The sequence below is a fragment of the Pituophis catenifer genome, unplaced genomic scaffold (assembly GCF_029215685.1).
Source record: "Pituophis catenifer annectens isolate HBS135680 unplaced genomic scaffold, rPitCat1.0.hap2 SCAF_1, whole genome shotgun sequence".
Lineage (NCBI taxonomy): Eukaryota > Metazoa > Chordata > Lepidosauria > Squamata > Colubridae > Pituophis > Pituophis catenifer.
Genome location: NW_027256881.1, coordinates 165,076,830 through 165,097,253, shown reverse-complemented (window position 1 = coordinate 165,097,253; position 20,424 = coordinate 165,076,830). Strand labels below are relative to the sequence as shown.

General features: G+C 47.0%; 1 protein-coding gene across 1 annotated transcript in view; it reads right to left on the bottom strand.

The window, feature by feature from the left end:
• Positions 1-20,424, bottom strand: part of IQCA1 (IQ motif containing with AAA domain 1) — a gene marked incomplete at its 5' end in the record, with an annotated part of 230,082 nt that overhangs the window by 156,737 nt on the left and 52,921 nt on the right. The window contains one exon of the mRNA XM_070933352.1: positions 20,080-20,285. Coding sequence (XP_070789453.1) covers positions 20,080-20,285 — 206 coding nt within the window. The remainder of the gene's footprint in view (positions 1-20,079; positions 20,286-20,424) is intronic.

The following is a 20,424-nucleotide window of genomic DNA, read 5'->3' as shown; positions in this document are numbered from 1 at the left end:
AAAAAATCACAAAGTACCGGGACTTACAAATTGAAGTTGAGCGACTGTGGAAAAAGAAATCGTGTGTTGTCCTGATTGTAATTGGAGTCCTTGGAGCAATACCCAAAGGGCTACCCCGCTATTTAGAAATTCTAAATTTGCCGGACTTGAACATTTTGACTCTACAAAAAACCACCTTACTTGGAACAGCTTACATCCTCCGACGATACCTTAACAGTTCCTAGGTCCTTGGTTAGGACTCGAGCTGCTGAGCTATTAACCAGCCTCAAAGGCTGTGAATCTCACTAAAGATTAACCAATAAATAATAATAATAATAATTTAGGTTGTTAGTTTCTCTTAAATGAATTTCTAGTTCTTTTATCTTCTCTCCATGTTTAAGTCACTGTCAATTCTTGGTTTAGGAGGATTCGGGTTTTTCATCTTTTTTAGTTTCAGCTGGACTTCGGCAAGTAGTAAATTATGATGGGATGGTACATCTGTGCCTAGATATGTCTTTGCTAATTTTACTGAGTTTCTAAATCCTTTGTTTATTGTAAAATAGTCAATTTGGTTCCTTACTATATTATTTTGTGTATCTGCCGGTGATTTCCAAGTGTAAATGCATCTTTTTGGTAACTTGAAAAAAATATTCATCACATATTGCTTATGTTCCTTGTAGAAGTCTATAAATCTGTCACCTCTACCATTTCTGGTTCCTAAGCCAAAGTTCCCAAGTACAGGAGCATCACTTCCTTCTCCCACTTTTGCATTGAAGTCCCCCATGAGTATTGTGATACAATTACTTTTTAGGGTTTTCAATATACTGCTTAATATAAGCAGAATATAAGTTTTTGCCACATGCTGTTATTATCAATTTCTTAGTTTGGCTAAACTTGAGATTTCCTGATGGTCTTCTCATCCAAGTACTAAATTGGTCTCTCTCTGCTTAGGACTCAGCTTTGGGCAATGGCAGGAGGTGGAGAATTGTGACAATAGCAGTGGTAGCGCCAAAAGTGGCAATAATGCCGGTAGTGGAGCAGCTCCTGCTCCACTGCCTCACAAGTTCTTTTCTTCTGGACTCGAGCAGGGGTTGCTGCCACCACTACCATACTGAGCTCCCTGCAGTGGCACCTGCTGCTGCAGTGCAAAAGCAAAGTTGCTGTCACACTGAAGTGTCACAGGTAGCCTTGCTTTCCAGAATTTAAATCATTTTGCAGTGGAATATCAGAAATATGAAAAAGTGTGCTTTAAGCAATGGATCTGATAGCAGTGTTAACACCTGAGAGCTTTGCTGATACCCACAACGGCCTGAAGGATGAAGAAGTATGAGATGGTGTCCTAGATATGAGGCCTACATTCCTACCTATTTGAAAGTTTTCCTGCAGCTCTTTGAATAGGGAGCCTTGGAAGAAAACTCTAGTGAGTTCAAAACAGTATTGAATTAAATTTGGTTTGTCGAATCCTGTCATTAGCTTAGTATTTCATGTTTCTCTGGAAGAGAATAAGGACAACAGTCAGTGAACTTCTGGTGGCACCGCAGGCGCCGAGGACGCTCTTTTCTTGAGCGCCAGCCCTGCGATCTCATTAAGCCACTAGAACAGCGCAAATCAGCTGTCTAGCGGCTTGGAAACTTTCTCCCCGGGAAAAGGGGAGGAAGAGAGCAGATGGGCGTAGGTAGAGCTCCCCAAGGAGCCCCAGGAACAATTCTGGGGCTCGAAGGGTGAGAGCTCCCTGGAAGCCCGACAGAGCTCCGGATCCGGGACGTTTCTGCTTTAAGCAGAAGAAGACGCCGCAACCACCCCTGCAAACAACGCTTGGAATAAACATCATTCGGAAGCAGACTGAGCAAATTCAGGAGAGATTAGATCTGCAAGTACTGAACTCCAAATGTGTATTACTTCCTTCTGACTTATTAAGGGGAGAAAGTGAAACCAAGATGGCGATTGAGCTTTAATGGGGCGGGAAAGCAAAAGTTAAAAAGGAAGTTTCTTTTAGTGTTGGCAGCCCCTGTTCAAAATTAGAGATTTGTGCTTTAAAAAAAAGGAGAAGATCAAAGATTACAGCAGTGATTTTTTAAAAAAGGATTGATATTATTTAAAGATTGATTTCTGGATTTGGGGGATTTACCGTTCTGGCAGCTGATTAAATTTAAATTGGAAACTAAAAATGGCTTCAAAACAAATTAAGGCTATTGTCCCCAAAAGTGCTGGGACTTCGCCAGCTCAAACGTCCAGATTGCAATCTCTTTCTGTTCCAATGGAACCAACAATATTAACATTTGAAATGTTGCAGGAAGCCCTCAAAACACAAGCCTCTGTTACAGAAAAAAAATTGCTTCAATGTTTCAGGAGCAAACTCGAGAGGTTGCTGAAGAGATAGCTCAAGTCAAAGAGACTATTCAAAAATGAAACCAAGAAATTAGAGAAGATATTATCATGGCAGTACAAGGATTGGCAGGACATATTGAAGCAATAGATGAAAAAGTGGAAGAAATTAAGCAGTCTAATGAGAACTTGGAAAATAAAATGGGGGAGGTCCAGGACAAGATGGAAAGAGCAGAGGCTGATGCGATAATGATACAATATAGAGACATGGAATTTGCTCTGAAAATAAGAGGCCTCAAGGAAAATAAGCAAGAGAATTTGAGAGAGATATTTTCAGAAGCATTTGCACAGATAATGGGAGATCAAAAAGCAAATTTTGAATGGCAAATTGACAAAATTTATCGTGTCAATTCATGGGTGGCCAGACAGAAACATCTACCAAGAGACATTGTAGTTTATTTTACAACAAAGAGACTACGCAATGAAATCCTACAAGTCACTTTTAAAAATAAACTTCAAGTGCAGGGGCAGGAGGTTTTAACATTGAAAGAAATTCCCCCCAAAATGTTGAGAGCCAGAAAGGATTATGCCTTTCTGGTGGAAGAACTGAGAAACCATCAGATACAGTATAGATGGGAAGTTCCAGCTGGTCTAGTGGTGAATTATTCAGGAGAAAGATATCGTCTCAATTCAGTATGGAAGGCAAGAGATTTCTATACCAATGTATTAAAGGCTGGATGCCCACAACCCCAGGAAGCTAGAAGGAAGACAGAAATAGAGGGAGAAAGAAAGGGGGAGAAAGAAGAATTGTTGGCAGAGGCCCAAAAGGGTGACTTGATTATTCAAGAAGAACTAATACAATTTTCGACTACTGTTCAAGCTTTGGAGATAGAAGAACCTAAGGATCAAAGACAGACCCGAGAGGCAGCCAAGCATCAAGAAGAATTAAGAGTGCAGCATCTTCAAATGATTCAAGATACTACAAAAACAGAAGCAGTGGGAGGAGCAAGGCCAAAAAGTAAAATGCATGGAGATTTCCAGCATATGCTCCAAATGCTTCAGGGGGCCAAGAATGGCAACTAGATTTTTGACCTGGAATGTTAATGGCCTAAATTCACCACAAAAGAGGAGAAAAATATTTCATTATTTGAAACAGTTTAAAAATGATGTAATTCGTTTACAAGAGACTCATATTAGAAGTAAAGATCAAAAGTACTTAATAAATGCAAGGTTAGGTATACATTTTGTTGCATCTGCTCCTGATCTGTCCCCGTCCACACACACACACAAACACAGCCAGCCGAGGGTTAAGGAAGCACTTGGCACACACCCAGGTCTTTATCTCCAACTTGGCAGCGATATACACACCGTCTGCCAAGTGCTTTATTTCCACAGAAACAGAAAGATAATATACTCAGCGTACAAGAGTCCAACAAAAATAAATATTACTCTCAGCAGTTTTGGACGAGGCTTTAGTGACTATCCAAGGTTTATTTTTGTTCGTCACAGGGATCACTGGCCACCACCCTCTATTATATAGTCTCTGGGGTGTGGTCCAGTGACTCAGTTCTAATCCCTAGCACGCCTCCTGAGCTGCTGCAATCGTTTATCACGCCTTCGGAGGCGTGCGTCCAGGAATGATGTCTCTCCTTCACTCTCATCCGAGACACCTGTCTCCCTGCTAATCTCCTCTCCCTCGGCCGGCACCTGAGACAGTGCCAGAGGGGAGGGGCCTGGAGAGGGAGGCCTGGCTAACTCCTCTTCCTCATGCTCGGAGCTTTCTTCCTCCGATGGGATAGGCTCAGAGGGCGGGGCCACAACACTATCCCCCACCGCGGGGCCCTTCCCCCGGGTCTGACGGTCGGGATGGGGTCGGGACGGGAACTGTTCGTGGAAAGCTCGCACCAGGTCAGGGGCCTGAACGGCAGACGCGTCCACCCAGGTGAAATCCTCGGCCCCGTACCCCTTCCAGGCGATGAGGTATTGGAAGCGCCCCTTCAGCCAATGGGAGTCCCGGATACTGCCCACCTCGTACGTCGAGGCGTCGTCCTCGTCGGCTGCGGCTGGGGGGGCAGGCATCGGCGGGCGGCAGAGATGGCTCGCGGGGGCCTCAGGGACCAGGAGGGACCGATAAAAAACGGGGTGGAACCGCATGGAGCAGGGTAGAGTCAACCTGTAGGCCACTGGGTTGATGACCGCCTCGATAGGGAAGGGACCGATAAAGCGGTGGGCCAGTTTCCTCACCGGTCGGTCCGTGGGGAGGTGTTTCGTGGACAGCCACACCCGATCTCCAACTTCCAGCGGTGGCGTCGCCCAGCGGGCGCAATTGGCGAACTGTTTATAATCCTCTTTTGCCCGGATCAGCTGCCGCCGCACCAGTTGCTGCACCGCCTGCAGCTCCGAGAGGAAGTCCCGGGTCTCGGGAACAGGGGAGTCCATGATGGTCAACGGGAAAAGACGTGGATGGTATCTGACATTGGCATGGAACGGGGTCATCTGGGTGGAGGTGTGTTGGGAGTTGTTAAAGGCGAACTCCGCCAGGGGAAGGTACTCGGCCCAGTTGTCCTGCTGCTGGTTGACAAAACAGCGGAGGTACTGCTCCAGTATGCCGATAACCTTCTCCGTGCCCCCGTCAGTCTCCGGATGGTGCGACGACGACAAGCACACCTGCACCTCCAGCGCGGCCATCAGGCTTTTCCAGAAGCGGGCCGTGAACTGGGCCCCGCAGTCCGAAACCACCCGGTCCGGCAGGCCCTGGAGGCGGAAGATGTGCTGCAGGAACAGGCGAGCCGTGGTGCGGGCCGAGGGCAGGCTGCAGCACGGGATGAAATGTGCCATCTTCGTGAGCGCATCCACCACCACGAGGACGGTCGTGAACGTAGCGGACAGGGGCAAGTCTGTCAGGAAGTCCATGGAGATGGCTCCCCACGGTCTCTCCGGTGTCGGCAGCAGCTGGAGGAGTCCAGGAGGGGGGCCGGACGCGGCTTTGGCCTGTCGGCACGTCACACAGGACGTCACGTAGGCGTGCACGTCGTGCCGTACCCGAGGCCACCAAAAAGTCCGCGTCACTAAGTTCAAAGTCTTAAAGAAGCCAAAGTGCCCCGCTGCGGGGTTGTCATGGCACTGGTTCATGACGAGGGCTCAGAGCGGACTCGTGGGCACGTACAGCCGACCCCGGTGCCTGAGCAAGCCCTCCTCCACGGTCCATGGGGACACGGGGCCGACGTCCGCTCTCCGCTGCTGCGACCAGTCGTCCCGTCGCTGCGCTTCCAGCACCTGAGCCCGCAGGTCCACCGCTTCCTGGACCGCGGCCAAGGAGTCCGCTGGCAGCACCGTCCGGGGAGAAAGGGAGTTCTTGGGGCAAAAGTATTCCGGCTTACGGGATAGCGCATCCGCACTCTGGTTGAGGTTGCTTGGAACGTATATGACGTGGAAGTTGAACCGGGCGAAAAACAACGACCACCGGATCTGCCGCTGGTTCAACTTCCTGGCCGTGGTGAGGTACTCCAGGTTCCGATGGTCCGTCCGCACCTCCACCTGGTGTCGGGCCCCCTCGAGGTGATGTCGCCAAGCCTCGAACGCGGCCTTGATAGCCAGAAACTCCTTTTCCCAGATGGTGTAGTTGCGCTCGGAAGGATTGAGTTTCCGGGAGTAGTAAGCGCAGGGAAAAAGAGTGCCGCCATCCACCGGAGCCTATAGCAGCACCGCCCCAATCGCCACGTTGGACGCGTCCGTATCAACCACGAACGGACGGAGTGGATTGGGGTGCTTCAGGACTGGCTCCGTGACGAAGGCCTGCTTGAGGACCTCGAAGGCCTGCTGCTGCGGGGGCCCCCACTGGAACGGGACCTTCTTCCAAAGGAGCTGGGTCAACGGCAAGGTCAGGGTGGCGAAGCCCGGGATGAAGGTCCGATAGTAGTTGGCGAATCCCAACAGACGCTGGACATCCTTCACCCGACGCGGGGGTTCCCAACTGCGCAAAGCCTCCACCTTGCGCGGGTCCATCGCGATGCCCTCGGGGGTGATGATGTGCCCGAGGAACTCTATGGAAGTCTGGAAGAAGTAGCATTTCTCCAACTTCGCATAGAGCTGGTGCTCCCGCAGGCGCTGCAGGTCCTGGCGGACATGCTGGAGGTGACTTTCCGGGGTCCGGGAATAGATCAAAATGTCATCCAAGTTCATCAAGTGCTGGAAGACCACGGAGGAGTTGGTCAACCCGAACGGCATGACGGTATACTCGAAGTGTCCGTACCGAGTGCCGAATGCCGTCTTCCACTCGTCCCCCTCTCGCACGCGCACCAGGTTGTAGGCCCCTCGGAGATCGAGCTTAGTGAAGATCGAGGCCTCCCGCAACCTCTCCATCAGCTCCGGGATCAGCGGCAGGGGGTAGCGATTTCGCACTATGATGGCATTCAAGCGCCGGTAGTCGCAACACAGGCGTAAGTCCCCCGTCTTCTTTTTAACGAAGAGGACCGGGGCCGAGAGCGGGGAGGTCGAAGGCCGGATGAACCCACAGGCCAGGTTCTTTTCCAGAAAGTCCCGTAAGGTGGCCAGCTCGGGCTCCGACATGGAGTACAGGCGTCCCGAGGGCAGGGGCGCGTTGGGCATCGGTTCCACCGCGCAGTCGTAGGGTCCGTGCGGGGGCAAGCGGTCCGCCTCCTTCTCGCTGAACACGTCGGTGAAGGGCGTCAGCTCCGGAGGCAAGGAGACGTTCGGGGCAGAGACGTCCTGGCCGGCACAGTTGTGGCGAAGGTGGTCGACACACTGCAGGCTCGGGAACGAGATGGCGTTTCTCGACCATGCCACCTGAGGGTCGTGCGCCCGAAGCCAGGCCATCCCCAGGACCAAGGGAAAGTGCAGATCCGCCATTACGTAAAACTGGATCGCCTCCTCGTGGCTCCCAATGGCGAGGTGCAAGGACTGGGTAGCGAATTTGATGGGCCCTGCCACGAGTTCCCGCCCATTGATAGTCTCGACCCTCAACGGAGGGTCCACTGGAACCAAGGGGATTTTGTAATGGGTCACAAAGGCCTGGTCCATAAAGTTCGTGGTGGCCCCCGAGTCCACCAGCGCGTACGCCTGGAGCCCCTCCGACCGGTTAGCCAACAACACCCGGGTGTTCAAAATCAAGTGCCGAGGGGGCTCACAGTCCACAGCCGCCGACTCCGGCGGGGCATGGTCACGTGCCTGACCCAGAGTTTCCCCTAGGCCAGGCCTGGCCCGTTTCCCGGCTGGTCACGCCGAGACTCCGGAACAGGTTTGAGCGGTCCACTCCGCTTCCGGGGACACAAGGCAGCAAAATGTCCAGCCTCATCGCAATAGAGGCACAACCCCCCTTGGCGTCTTCGCATCCGCTCCTGGGCCGTCAGTTGAGGTCTGGCTGCTTCGAGCTCCATGGGCTCCTCAACCGTCGCCACAAAATGCGGTGCTGTCCGGAGCGCTGTTGGTGCGAAACACGGGGGTGCCAACTCTGTCGGTGGTTCCGGAAGAGCCCGATGGGGCCGTCGCCGTTGCAGGCGGGCGTCGATGCGCAGGCATTGGGTCACCAGCACGTTGAGGGTCTGTGGCGCCTCCACCCGAACCAGCTCGTCCTGCATCTCGTCGGAGAGGCCGTCCTGGAAGGCATCCATCAGCGCCGCCTCATTCCAAGCCGAATCCTGGCCTAGCAGTCGGAACTCCTCAATATAGTCCTGCAGGGGGCGCTTGCCTTGGCGGAGGTCCTTGATGCGCCTCGCTGCCGTCTGCACCCGGAGGGGGTCCTCAAACATGGTGTGCAGGTGTTGCAAAAAGCCCTGATAGTCCAGGATCAAGGGGCTATTTTGCAGCAACAGGGGCGTGGCCCATCGGGCGGCAGTGCCAGAGAGGGAGCTGATAACAAATGCCACCCGAGCCCGGTCGTCCGGAAAATCCTCCGGCCTCATCACCATGAACAGTTGGCATTGCCCCAAGAAAGCCGGGAACATCTCCTGCTGCTCAGAAAACCTATCTGGCACGTTCACTGGGCATCTCGGACGGGGAGGGGGAGGAGGTGGACCTGCAGGAGCATTTCCCAAAGCAAGTTGGGCAGTTAGCTGTGCTACTTGCTGTTGCAGAAGCTGATTGGCCTCCAGCATCTGCTGTAACTGCTGCTGCAGCTGTTGGTCCATCGTGGGTTAACGATGGAGTATGTGGTGACGAACAAGATGATCTGTCCCCGTCCACACACACACACACAAACACAGCCAGCCGAGGGTTAAGGAAGCACTTGGCACACACCCAGGTCTTTATCTCCAACTTGGCAGCGATATACACACCATCTGCCAAGTGCTTTATTTCCACAGAAACAGAAAGATAATATACTCAGCGTACAAGAGTCCAACAAAAATAAATATTCCTCTCAGCAGTTTCGGACGAGGCTTTAGTGACTATCCAAGGTTTATTTTTGTTCGTCACAGGGATCACTGGCCACCACCCTCTATTATATAGTCTCTGGGGTGTGGTCCAGTGACTCAGTTCTAATCCCTAGCACGCCTCCTGAGCTGCTGCAATCGTTTATCACGCCTTTGGAGGCGTGCGTCCAGGAATGATGTCTCTCCTTCAATCTCATCCGAGACACCTGTCTCCCTGCTAATCTCCTCTCCCTCGGCCTGCACCTGAGACAGTGCCAGAGGGGAGGGGCCTGGAGAGGGAGGCCTGGCTGACTCCTCTTCCTCATGCTCGGAGCTTTCTTCCTCCGATGGGATAGGCTCAGAGGGCGGGGCCACAACAGCTCCCGAGAAGAAGAATGGTATAGTTATATCCCTAAAAAAAGACTTAATTGCCAAATTAATTGAAGCAGATGATCAAGGAAGATTTATAGCAATTGAACTTTTAATAAAAGGAGAAAAAATACTTTTAATTGGAATCTACGCACCGAACCAACAACAGGAAAAATTTTATAAGCTTTTACATTCCAAGTTACTACAATGGGATTATAAATCATGTATTTTATTGGGTGATTGAAATGGAGTTATGGACACTAAAAAAGATAAGAAGGGGCTCTTGCAGAACATTTCAACGCGTGCCAGATTGCCAAAATCGTTTTTTGAAATGATGGAGGATATGGAGCTGAGAGATATCTGGCGGGAGAGAAACCCCAAAGAAAAAGACTTTACCTTTTTTTCTGATAGACATCAATCTTTCTCCAGGATTGATTTTATATTAATTACAAATGATCTCTTTTCCAGGGTGAAGAAGACGAAGATTTGTCCAAGAGTTTTAACGGATCATAGTCCAGTTTGGATGGAATTAGAGTATGGAAGGGGATCTAAGAGGTCTTGGAGGTTAAATGAAAATCTGTTTAGATATGAGGAAAATGTAAAAGAATGTAAAAAATTTATGAAAGAATTCTTTATTATAAATATGCATAAGGGTACATCTATGGAAATGGTTTGGGATGCAAGTAAAGCATATATGAGAGGTATTTTGATATATTTGAATAATAAATATAGACGCAAACAGGAAAAAAAAGGAAGGACTTAGAAGAGGAAATTAGAAAAAAAGAACAAGCTTTGATATTGAATCCAGCAGATAAAAATAAAATAAATAAATTTATTGCAAGGGCAATTTAATATGTTAATGGAAGATCAGGTCGCAACTAATTTGCAATATGCTAAACATAATATTTTTTGTAATGCTAATAAACCAGGGAGGTGGTTAGCATATTTGTTAAGGAAAAAACAAAAGTCACGGACTATAGAGAAAATAGAATATAAAGGTAAAGAGGTTTATCAGCAAAATATGATTAAAAAAGCATTTTTAGAATTTTATACGAGGTTGTATGCTAGTGATAAAATTCAAGGTACAGAAATAGATAGATATTTACAGAAAGAGAATATTCCTACAATTACAAAAGAGCAAAGGGAGGGTTTAAATCAACCAATAACCACTGAGGAGATTATGTTTGCAATTAAGCAGTTGAAAGTGGGTAAAGCTCCTGGGACGGATGGCTTGACAGCTGCTTATTATAAACATTTGCAGTTAGAAATGGTGGGACCACTCAAAGAATTATTTACTAATATACAATCTGGAGGAGATGTACCCCCATCCTGGAGAACAGCTTTTATTTCTCTGATTCCAAAGGAGGAGCAAGACCACACCCAGCCAAAAAATTATAGGCCTATATCACTTTTAAATACAGATTACAAGATTTTTGCTAAAATATTAGCAAATAGGTTAATGACAATCATGCAACAAATGATTCATAATGATCAAACTGGTTTTATAAATGGTAGACAAATGAAGAGTAATGTAAGGCAAGTTGTTAACCTATTGGAGTATTTGGGGAAGAACAACCAAATCCCTGCAGTGCTGATATTTCTTGATGCGGAGAAAGCATTTGATCGATTGAATTGGCAATTTTTATTGAAAATAATAGAAAAGATGCAGTTTGGAGAACATTTCACAAATGTATCAGAAACAAACAGTGCAAATAATAATTAATTCTAGTTTAACAGATACTTTTAACATAGAAAAATGAACAAGACAAGGATGTCCTTTGTCTCCATTATTGTTTATCTTGACTTTGGAATTTTTGTTAAGTAAGATACGTGGGTCGGACAAAATAAGTGGAATTAAGATTAGGCAGTATGACTATAGATTACGAGCATTCGCAGACGATTTGGTTGTTACTTTAACCCAACCATTACAGTCGGTTGTAGGTCTAATGGATATAATTAATCAATATGGACAAGTATATGGATTTAAAATAAATGCAGGGAAAATGAAGATAATAACTAAAAACATGACTACAAATCAAAAAGAGGAATTAGAAAGATTAACAGGATTTGAAATAGTTAAAAAAGTTAAGTATTTGGGGGTTTATATTATGACATCAAATGCGAAACTATTCACGCATAACTATGATCCTTTGTTTCAAAAAATACAGAGAGAGATGGAAAGTTGGAAAAAATTACAGTTATCCTTGTTAGGAAGAATAGCAGCAGTAAAAATGAATGTTTTGCCTAAGTTTTTGTTTCTTTTTCAAATGATACCAATACTTAAAAAAGATGAGAATTTGAAGGTATGGCAGAAGGGTATTGTTTGGGCAGGGAAGAGACCGAGAATAAAACAAAAAATAATGCAGGATATACGTGAAAGAGGAGGTCTCAAAATGCCTAACTTAAGACTATATTATGAGGCAGCTGTCCTATCAGCAATGAGTGATTGGATGAATTTAACAGAAGAAAGAATATTGAATATTGAGGGATATGATTTGGTTTATGGGTGGCATGTTTATTTATTATATGATAAGAAAGTGGATAAAACTTTTAAAAGTCATATATTAAGGAATGCTCTATTGCATGTCTGGAAAAAGTATAAGTATAAACTAAACGAGAAGTTACCATTGTGGGCAATACCCAGACACACGATAGAGAATATAAGTGTAGAGCAAAGGCAGGATGTGATTACATTTATTTTATTTATTTTTATTTTATTTTGAATTTGTATACCGCCCTTCTCCCTGAGGACTCAGGGCGGTGAACAGCCAAGTAAAAACATCAAGTACAAATATTAAAATACAGTTAAAATATACATATATAAATTTGGCCCCATTAATTAAAAACAATAAACAAAACACTTAAAAACACTTAAAAAATTAGGCCAGCCCGGCTTGCTGGAAAAGGAAAGTTTTAAGGGAACGGCGGAAGGCACCGAGGTCTTGGATTCTCCTTATCTCTGGAGGCAATTGATTCCAGAGGGTAGCTGCCCCCACAGAGAAGGCCCTCCCCCTGGGGGTCACCAGCCTGCACTGTTTGGCTGATGGCACCCCGAGGAGGCCCTCTCTGTGGGAGCGCACGGGTCGATGGGAGATCGTCGGTGGCAGCAGGCGGTCTCGAAGATAGCTAGGCCCTATGCCATGGAGCGCTTTAAAGGTGATAACCAACACCTTGAAGCGCACCCGGAAGACCACTGGGAGCCAGTGCAGCTCGCGCAGGAGCGGTGTTACATGGGAGCGCCAGGCTGCTCCCGTCACTACCCGCGCTGCTGCATTCTGGACCAGTTGGAGCCTCCGGGTGCTCCTCAAGGGGAGCCCCATGTAGAGAGCGTTGCAGTAGTCAAGGCGAGAGGTGACGAGGGCATGAGTGACTGTGCACAGGGAATCCCGATCAAGAAAGGGCCGCAACTGGCGGATCAGGCGAACCTGACAAAAGGTCCCCCTGGTTACAGCCGTCAGATGTTCCTCCAAGGACAGCTGCCTATCCAGGAGGACTCCCAGATTGCGAGCCCTCTCTGTGGGGGCCAACGACTCGCCCCCAATAGTCAGTGATGGAGTCAACTGACTATATCGGGATGCCGGGAGCCACAGCCACTCAGTCTTGGAAGGGTTGAGCCTGAGCCTGTTCCTCCCCATCCAGATCCGCACAGCCTCCAGGCACTGGGACATCACTTCAAGGGCATTGTTGGGGTGGCCTGGGGTGGAGATGTACATATAAAGAGCTTCTTAACAAGGAAAGAGGTATACTACAATTAAAATCTTTGACTCAACTAAGAGAAGAAAGGACAATTTGAACATGGTTTCAATATGTACAGTTGCAAGCTAGATGGAGAGAAGATCAGAAAATTGGTTTTCTGCAAAATGAGAAGAATTTGGTAAAACAGATTAGAAATCAAAGTCAAATGCACATAAAAAGGTTGTATAATGCTTTGGTAGAAATAGATTCAGAAACGGAGTTAGTTAAGGACTGTATGATAAAGTGGACACAAAATATTGAAGAACCAATAATGATGGAAACATGGGGAAAAAAATGGGTTAGAAATGTGAAGTTCACGCAAGCCCAAAATTTAAGAGAGAATTTTTATAAAATGTTTTATATATGGCATCTGGATCCTAAAAAGCTAGCCTGTATGTATCCAAGTGTGCAACCTAAGTGTTGGAGATGTGAATGTGATGATGCCACGTATTATCATATATGGTGGACATGTAAAAAAATTAAGGCATTTTGGATAAAAATATGGTGGATTATTCAAAATATTCTCAAAAAGAAGATAAAATTTACTCCACAGTTCTTTTTGTTAGGCATAATTACAGATTGTACTGTTATAGAGACTAAGTTGTTTTTAAATTTAATAACAGCAGCCAGACTCTTGGTAGCATAGTACTGGAAGAAGGAAGACTTGCCTACTATTGAAGAATGGACACTAAAAGTAGTGAATTTAGCAGAGGTGGCTAAAATTTCAGCGAATTTGAAGGAGCATTCAAATGAAAGATATATATTCGAATGGAGAAGATGGATTGACTATATTCAAACAAATATCGGACTAAAAAGTTTCAAATAGCTTATGAATGAAATCTATATTTCCTTTTTGAATATGTTTATTTAATTGAAAGGGGAGTTAAAGAGTAAGGGGGAGTTTGGAGACCACAGAAAGTTAGCTTATTTTAGCTTAAGTTTGTTATGTTATACCCTGTTTTTGCTCTGGGAAGTCCGGGGGGGTAGGTGTTGGGGGGTTGGAGGGAGAGGGGAGCGGGGGGACAGGGCTGGGTCGGAGGGGGGAAATTGTTGTAATGATTGTTAAAACTTTTTAAAGAAAAAAAAAAGAAAAAAAATAGTTTTGTCAAGTTAGACTGTGCAAGAAATAATGTAAGATTATATGCACACATGCACACAGACTATGGATAGAGTACTATATCATCTATATCCTTCCAAGGCTGGTAAAATGAGGACCCAGATTGTTGGAGGCAATATCTTGACATTTGTAAACCACCCAGACAGCGCTGTAAAGCACTATGGAGCAGTAAATAAATCTAAGTGCTATTGCTATTGTGGGAAACTAAACTCTCTCATGAACGAATAGAAGGAAAAGGTCGCCTTAGTGAAAGCCAGACAACCTAACCTGATGATGGACAAAGTTTTCCCAAGAGGGCCAAAGTGAAGTTTAATTGAAAATACAAAAAAAATCTGTATCTCATTATTCTCAATTAGTATCTGTATCTCATTATTCTCAATTAGTATCAAATACAATGAATCAGAATCAGAACAGAACAGAGTTGGGAGGGACCTTGGAGGTCTTCTAGTTCAGCCTCCTGCTCAAGAAGGAGATCCTATACCATTTCAGACAAGTGACTGTCCAGTCTCTTCTTAAAAATCTCCAGTGATGAAGCACCGACAACTTCTGAAGGCAAACTGTTCCACTGGTTAGTTGTCCTCACTGTTAAGAAGTTTCTCCTTAATTCCAAGTTGCTTCTTTCCTTGATTAGTTTTCCAGCCACTGTTTTTTGTCCTGCCCTCTGGGGTTCTTTGGAAAATAATCTGGCCCGCTCCTCTTTGTGGCAGCTTCTCAAATACTAGAATGCTGCTATCATGTCCTCCCTAATCCTTCTTTTCTCTAGACGAGCCAAACCCAAATCCTGCAACTGTTCTTCATATGTTTTAGTCTCCAGGTCTTTAATAATCTTAGTTGCTCTTCTTTGTCCTTTTTCCAGAGTCTCAACATCTTTTTTGTAATGTGGTGACCAAAACTGGATGCAGTATCAGATTTCAGACTCTGCCTAATGTAAAGACCTGCCTCAGCTACCTTCTCAAGAAAGTAAAACTCTTGAAACAGTTTATATTTCAAAAGGAAATTTGACTGAGAATTAGTGATGGCAGAAGAGTCAGGCAGAGTCTAAAATTCAGGCATAAAGCATTAGGCTAATTTCCCCCCTCAACCCCCTCCCCAATAGCCCATGTCCATCTGTAGCCAATAAATTACCACAAACGTATTATGAGAAACTCTGATACTGGATGGTGAGAAGAAGTTGTCCTCGGCATGTTGTGACTTTGAATACCTGGTTGGAACCAGCAGAGAGGGAGTCACTGCAGTTGGCCACTTCTCCCCCCTCAATTCCCAAGCAGTTACAGCAAAAGTGAAAGCATGCAAACCATTCCACCCACCGTTCTCCCCCCAATTCAGAATGGCAGCTTACTAATAGAGACCTGACAGTGATCTTACTAAGGCTTTATAAAGCAGCAATAATACTTCACGTGATTTTGATTCTATGCCTCTGTTTATATAACCAAGGATTGTATTAGCTTTTTTGGCTGCCGCCACACACTGCTGACTCATGTTTAACTAATTGTACACTAGGACTCCAAGGTACCACTCACAGTTACTGTTTTTGAGGCAGGTTTTGCCTAATCTGTACTTGTATTTTTGGTTTTTTCTGTCCCGGTGTAAAACATTACTTTTTTCTACATTAAATTTCACTTCGTTGGATAGGGCCCATTGTTCTAGTCTGTCAAGATCTTTTTGGATTCTGAGCTTGTCTTCTGGGGTGTTGGCTATTCCTGCCAGGTTAGTGTCATCTGAAAATTTGATGAGTTCCCCTTCTATTCCCTTATTTAAGTCATTTATGAAGATATTGAACGGTACTGGGCCTAAGACAGAACCTTATGGCAACCCACTGCTTACTTCCCTCAATTATTATTATTTATTATTATTTATTTGATTTGTATCGAAGGACTCAGGGCGGTGAACAGCCAAACAATAAAATACATAGATACAAAAAATTTAAAAAACCAGATAAAATCGAATTAAATAGTTTTGGCCCTGACAAATTAAAACACCCCAATAATTTAAAACAAATTAAAATTTACATAATAAAAAAGACGGAAAGGATTAGGCCAAGCCCGCCTGGTGGAATAAAAAGGTGCGGAAGGTGCGCAGGTCCAGGATCCTTCGTATCTCCGGGGGGAGCTCATTCCAGATAGTAGGTGCCCCCACAGAGAAGGCCCTCCCCCTAGGGGCCGCCAGTCGACATCGTTTGGCTGACGGCACCTGGAGGAGTCCCTCTCTATGAGAGCATACCGGCTGGTGGGAGGCTGTTTGTGGTAGTAGGCGGTCCCATAAATAACCAGGTCCTAAGCCATGGAGCGCTCTAAAGGTGGTAACCAAAACCTTGAAGCGCACCCAGAAGACCACCGGGAGCCAGTGCAGCTCGCGCAGGAGAGGTGTCACTTGGGAGCGCCATGTTGCTCCCATAACCTCCCGCGCGGCCGCACTCTGCGCCAGTTGGAGCCTCCAGGTGCTCCTCAAGGGGAGCCCCATGTAGAGAGCGTTACAATAGTCCAGGCGGGAAGTGACGAGGGCATGAGTGACTGTGTGTAGGGAGTCCCGATCCAGAAAGGGACGCAACTGGCAAATCAGGCGAACCTGATGAAAAATCCTCCCGGTCACGGCCGTCAAATGCTCTTCTAATGACAGCTGTGAATCCAGGAGGACGTCCAAGTTGCGAGCCCTCTCCGTGGGGGCCAGCGATTCGCCCCCAATAGTCAGCGATGGCGTCAACTGACTATATCTGGACGTCGGAAACCACAGCCACTCGGTCTTGGATGGGTTGAGTCTGAGCCTGTTCCTCCCCATCCAGATCCGCATGGCCTCCAGACACCGGGACATCACTTCAAGGGCATCGTTGGGGTGGTCTGGAGTGGAGATGTACAGCTGGGTGTCATCAGCGTACTGGTGGTACTTCACCCCGAAACCACGGATGGTCTCACCCAGCGGCTTTACATAAATGTTGAACAAAAGGGGACCAACCCTTGTGGCACCCCACATATAAGGGGCCTTGGGGTCGACCTCTGCCCCCCTGCCAACACAGACTGCAACCGGTCAGAGAGAAAGGAGGAGAACCACCGCAGTACAGTGCCCCCCACCCCTAACTCTTCCAACCGGTGCAGCATGATACCATGGTTGATGGTATCAAAAGCCGCTGAGAGGTCAAACAGAACCAGGACAGAGGAGCACCCCCTGTCCCGAGCCCTCCAGAGATCATCTACCAATGCGACCAATGCCGTTTCCGTGCTGTACCCAGGCCTGAAGCCCGACTGGAACGGATCCAGATACGTTGTTTCATCCAGGTGCTGGGGGAGCTGTTGTGCAACCACACTCTCGACAACCTTCGCCACAAAACGAAGGTTGGAGACCGGACGATAATTAACCAACATTGCCGGGTCCAGGGAAGGCTTCTTGAGGAGAGGCCTCACCACTGCCTCTTTCAAGGCGGCGGGGAAGTCACCCTCACCCATCGAAGCATTTATAATCTCCTGGAGCCAGCCTTGCGTCACCTCCCGGGAAGCCAGCACTAACCAGGAGGGACACGGGTCCAATAAACAAGTGGTCGCGTTCAATCTGCCCAGAATCCTGTCCACGTCCTCAGGGGTCACAGGATCAAACTCATCCCAGATAACATTCTCAAGACCTGCCCCAGTCCCTCCCCTTGAGACTACCCAGTCGGAGTCCAGATCTTCCCGGATCTGAGTGATTTTGTCATACAGATACTGAACAAAATCCTCGGCTCTACCCTCCAAGGGGTCCTCCCGCGCTTCCTGGTGGAGCAGGGAGCGGGTCACCCTAAATAGGGTGGCCGGGCGGTTATCTGATGATGCAACAAGAGCAGCAAAATAGCTATATTTCGCTGCTTTTATCGCCACTAGGTAATTCCTAATATGAGATCTTACCAGTGTCCGGTCTGATTCAGAAAGACTGGCCTTCCAACTACTCTCTAGGCGTCTTTTCTGGCGCTTCAACTCCCTCAGCTCCTCAGTGAACCAAGGAGCCAAATGAGATTGGCGCCGGGTCAGAGGCCGCAAAGGCACGACCCGGTCCAGAGCTCCAGCGGCTGCCCTATCCCAGGGGGCCACTAGGTCTCCAGTCGAGGCGTGTGCCAGAGCCTCAGGAAATGGCCCAAGCTCCATCTGGAACCTATCAGGCTCCATCAGGCGCCTGGGGCGGAACCATCTTACCGGCTCTGCCTCCCTGCGATGGGGTGCAGCGGTTCGAAGGTCGAGATGAAGGAGAGAGTGATCAGACCATGACAAGGGCTTGATGACTATATCCCCTATCTCAAGATCACTCAACCACTGTCCAGAGACAAAAACCAGATCCAGCATGTTTCCCCCCGTGTGGGTAGGGCCATGAATTAACTGGGTCAGGTCCATGGCCGTCATGGAAGCCATGAACTCCTGAGCCACCTCAGACGCCTCACCCACGGACGGCAGGTTGAAATCCCCCATGACCATAAACCTAGGGGTATCAACCGCCACCGCGGCAATGACGTTGAGTAGTTCAGGCAGGGTGCTGCCACGTGGCAGGGAGCCAGGTACGTGATCAGCAAACCCCTCTGAACCCCGTGACCCCATTTCACAAGGTGGGATTCACAGCCGGCCGTCTGAGGAACAGTGGCCTCCCTCGGTCTCAGACCATCTTTAATGATAACCGCTACCCCCCCCACCCCTCCCGTGACCTTGGCTGATGGAATGCGCGGAAACCTGGTGGGCACATTTCAATGAGGGGAACGCCCCCCTCCTGACCCAACCAGGTCTCCGTAATACCTGCCAGGTCCGCACCCCCCTCCTGAATAAGATCACAAATGAAGGGGGCTTTATTTACTACGGACCTGGCATTGCATAACATCAGCCGAAGGCCTGGGCCCTGAGGGTCTATGCAACCTGGGGAACGGGTGGAGCCTTGGGGGCCGGAGCACGCCATCGCTCGTAAACAGCGAGTGCGCGCTTCCCTAACACGATATGGCCCCCTGCTCCCGCCATATCTACCCCTCCCACCCACAGTATTGATGTTTGAAACACTATCCAGATGAGCTCTGACCCCCCCTCGACCCCAGGTCCCCCACCCCCCTCACCGCACTTCGAGGCCAGACCCGACCCTCCCCCTTGTGGGTTTTCCCCCAAACCCACAACCCGAGTTCTAATTCGACCCTCCCCCTCCCTGGGACCCCTTAAAAGTTTAACTAAAAAATTTGATAAAAAAACCCTCAACCCCCTGGTTTTCACATGCCACCTCTCTGGGTCCCAAAACCCGTCCTTGAGGTAGGCCCTCGATAATGTGGAGGGCCAGATCTGCGAGAGGGGGGAATCTCACAGTGCAAGAAGATCACAGGTAGTATACATCTTAGGTTACAATGAGGGAGATGTAGTACCATTAAGAACTACTCATTGAATGAGTAGCCAGTCAGCCAGTTATAAATCCATCTGGTGGTGATGCTGTCTATCTCACATTTTTCTAAATCAAGATGTAGATTGTGGTCTACTTTGTCAAATGCCTTGCTGAATTCTAATTATACTATGTCCACAGTATTTTGCTGGTCTACTGATTTAGTCACTTTGTCAAAGAATGAAATAAGATTGGTTTGGCATGATCTGTTTTTAACAAACCCGTGCTGGCTTCTAGTTATAACTTTATTTGTTTCTAGATGTTCAAATATCTGTTTTTTAATTATTTTTTCCAGTATCTTCCCAGGTATTGATGTTAGGCTAATCAGTCTATAGTTTCTTGGGTCTGTTTATTTTCCTTTTTAATTAAACACAATTCCCTGAAAATATTCTGAAATTATTATTTAGTCAGTTCTAGCTATATTGTAAGCTAATCTACAAATTAATATTTGTTGGTAAATATCAGTATCAATGACAATTATCAACATACTGAAGGAAACAGATTACTGCACTGACCTCTTTACAAAAAGTTTTGTGCAAGACAACTCTATTTATAAGTAAGGATAAGCTGTTACACATTTCTGCATAAGAACTCCAACAATATATGATATTATACTCCAAATCCATGAATCTGTGGTAACAGTGATAACAGAAATGATAATGATTCAACTTGTGATTTCCATATTTTTTTGGTTTGTTTAAAACTGTTCTCTGTACTGAAGCAGTCTTGATTCCAACTGTCTTGAAGAAATGATGTTTACAGACTCTTATGATAAGTGTGGTTACAGATAGGGAGAGGTTAAGGAAAGAAAGAATGGTATCTCACCGGCATTCAATAAACCACTGGCGGATCTGGTCTTGGAGGGTTTCTTTGATGTCTGGTCCTTCAATTTCTTTCACTCGCTCTTTGATGCTTACTAGAGCTTTCTGGAAGTCTGATTCATATTTCTCCTGAATTTCACACCTTAAAGTATCAACTTTCTGGGCACGTAATAACGAAGCACTAGGTCTCTGGAAATGGGGCGGTGGGATCTGAAAAACAGATATTGCATATGTTGTATTTCCAGTTTTATTAACATAATTATTTTATTATTAACATCAGAGGAAACTAATTCAGCTTTGTTGATGCTATATCCAGCCTGAAGTGGATATAACAACTTGCTTTAATGTG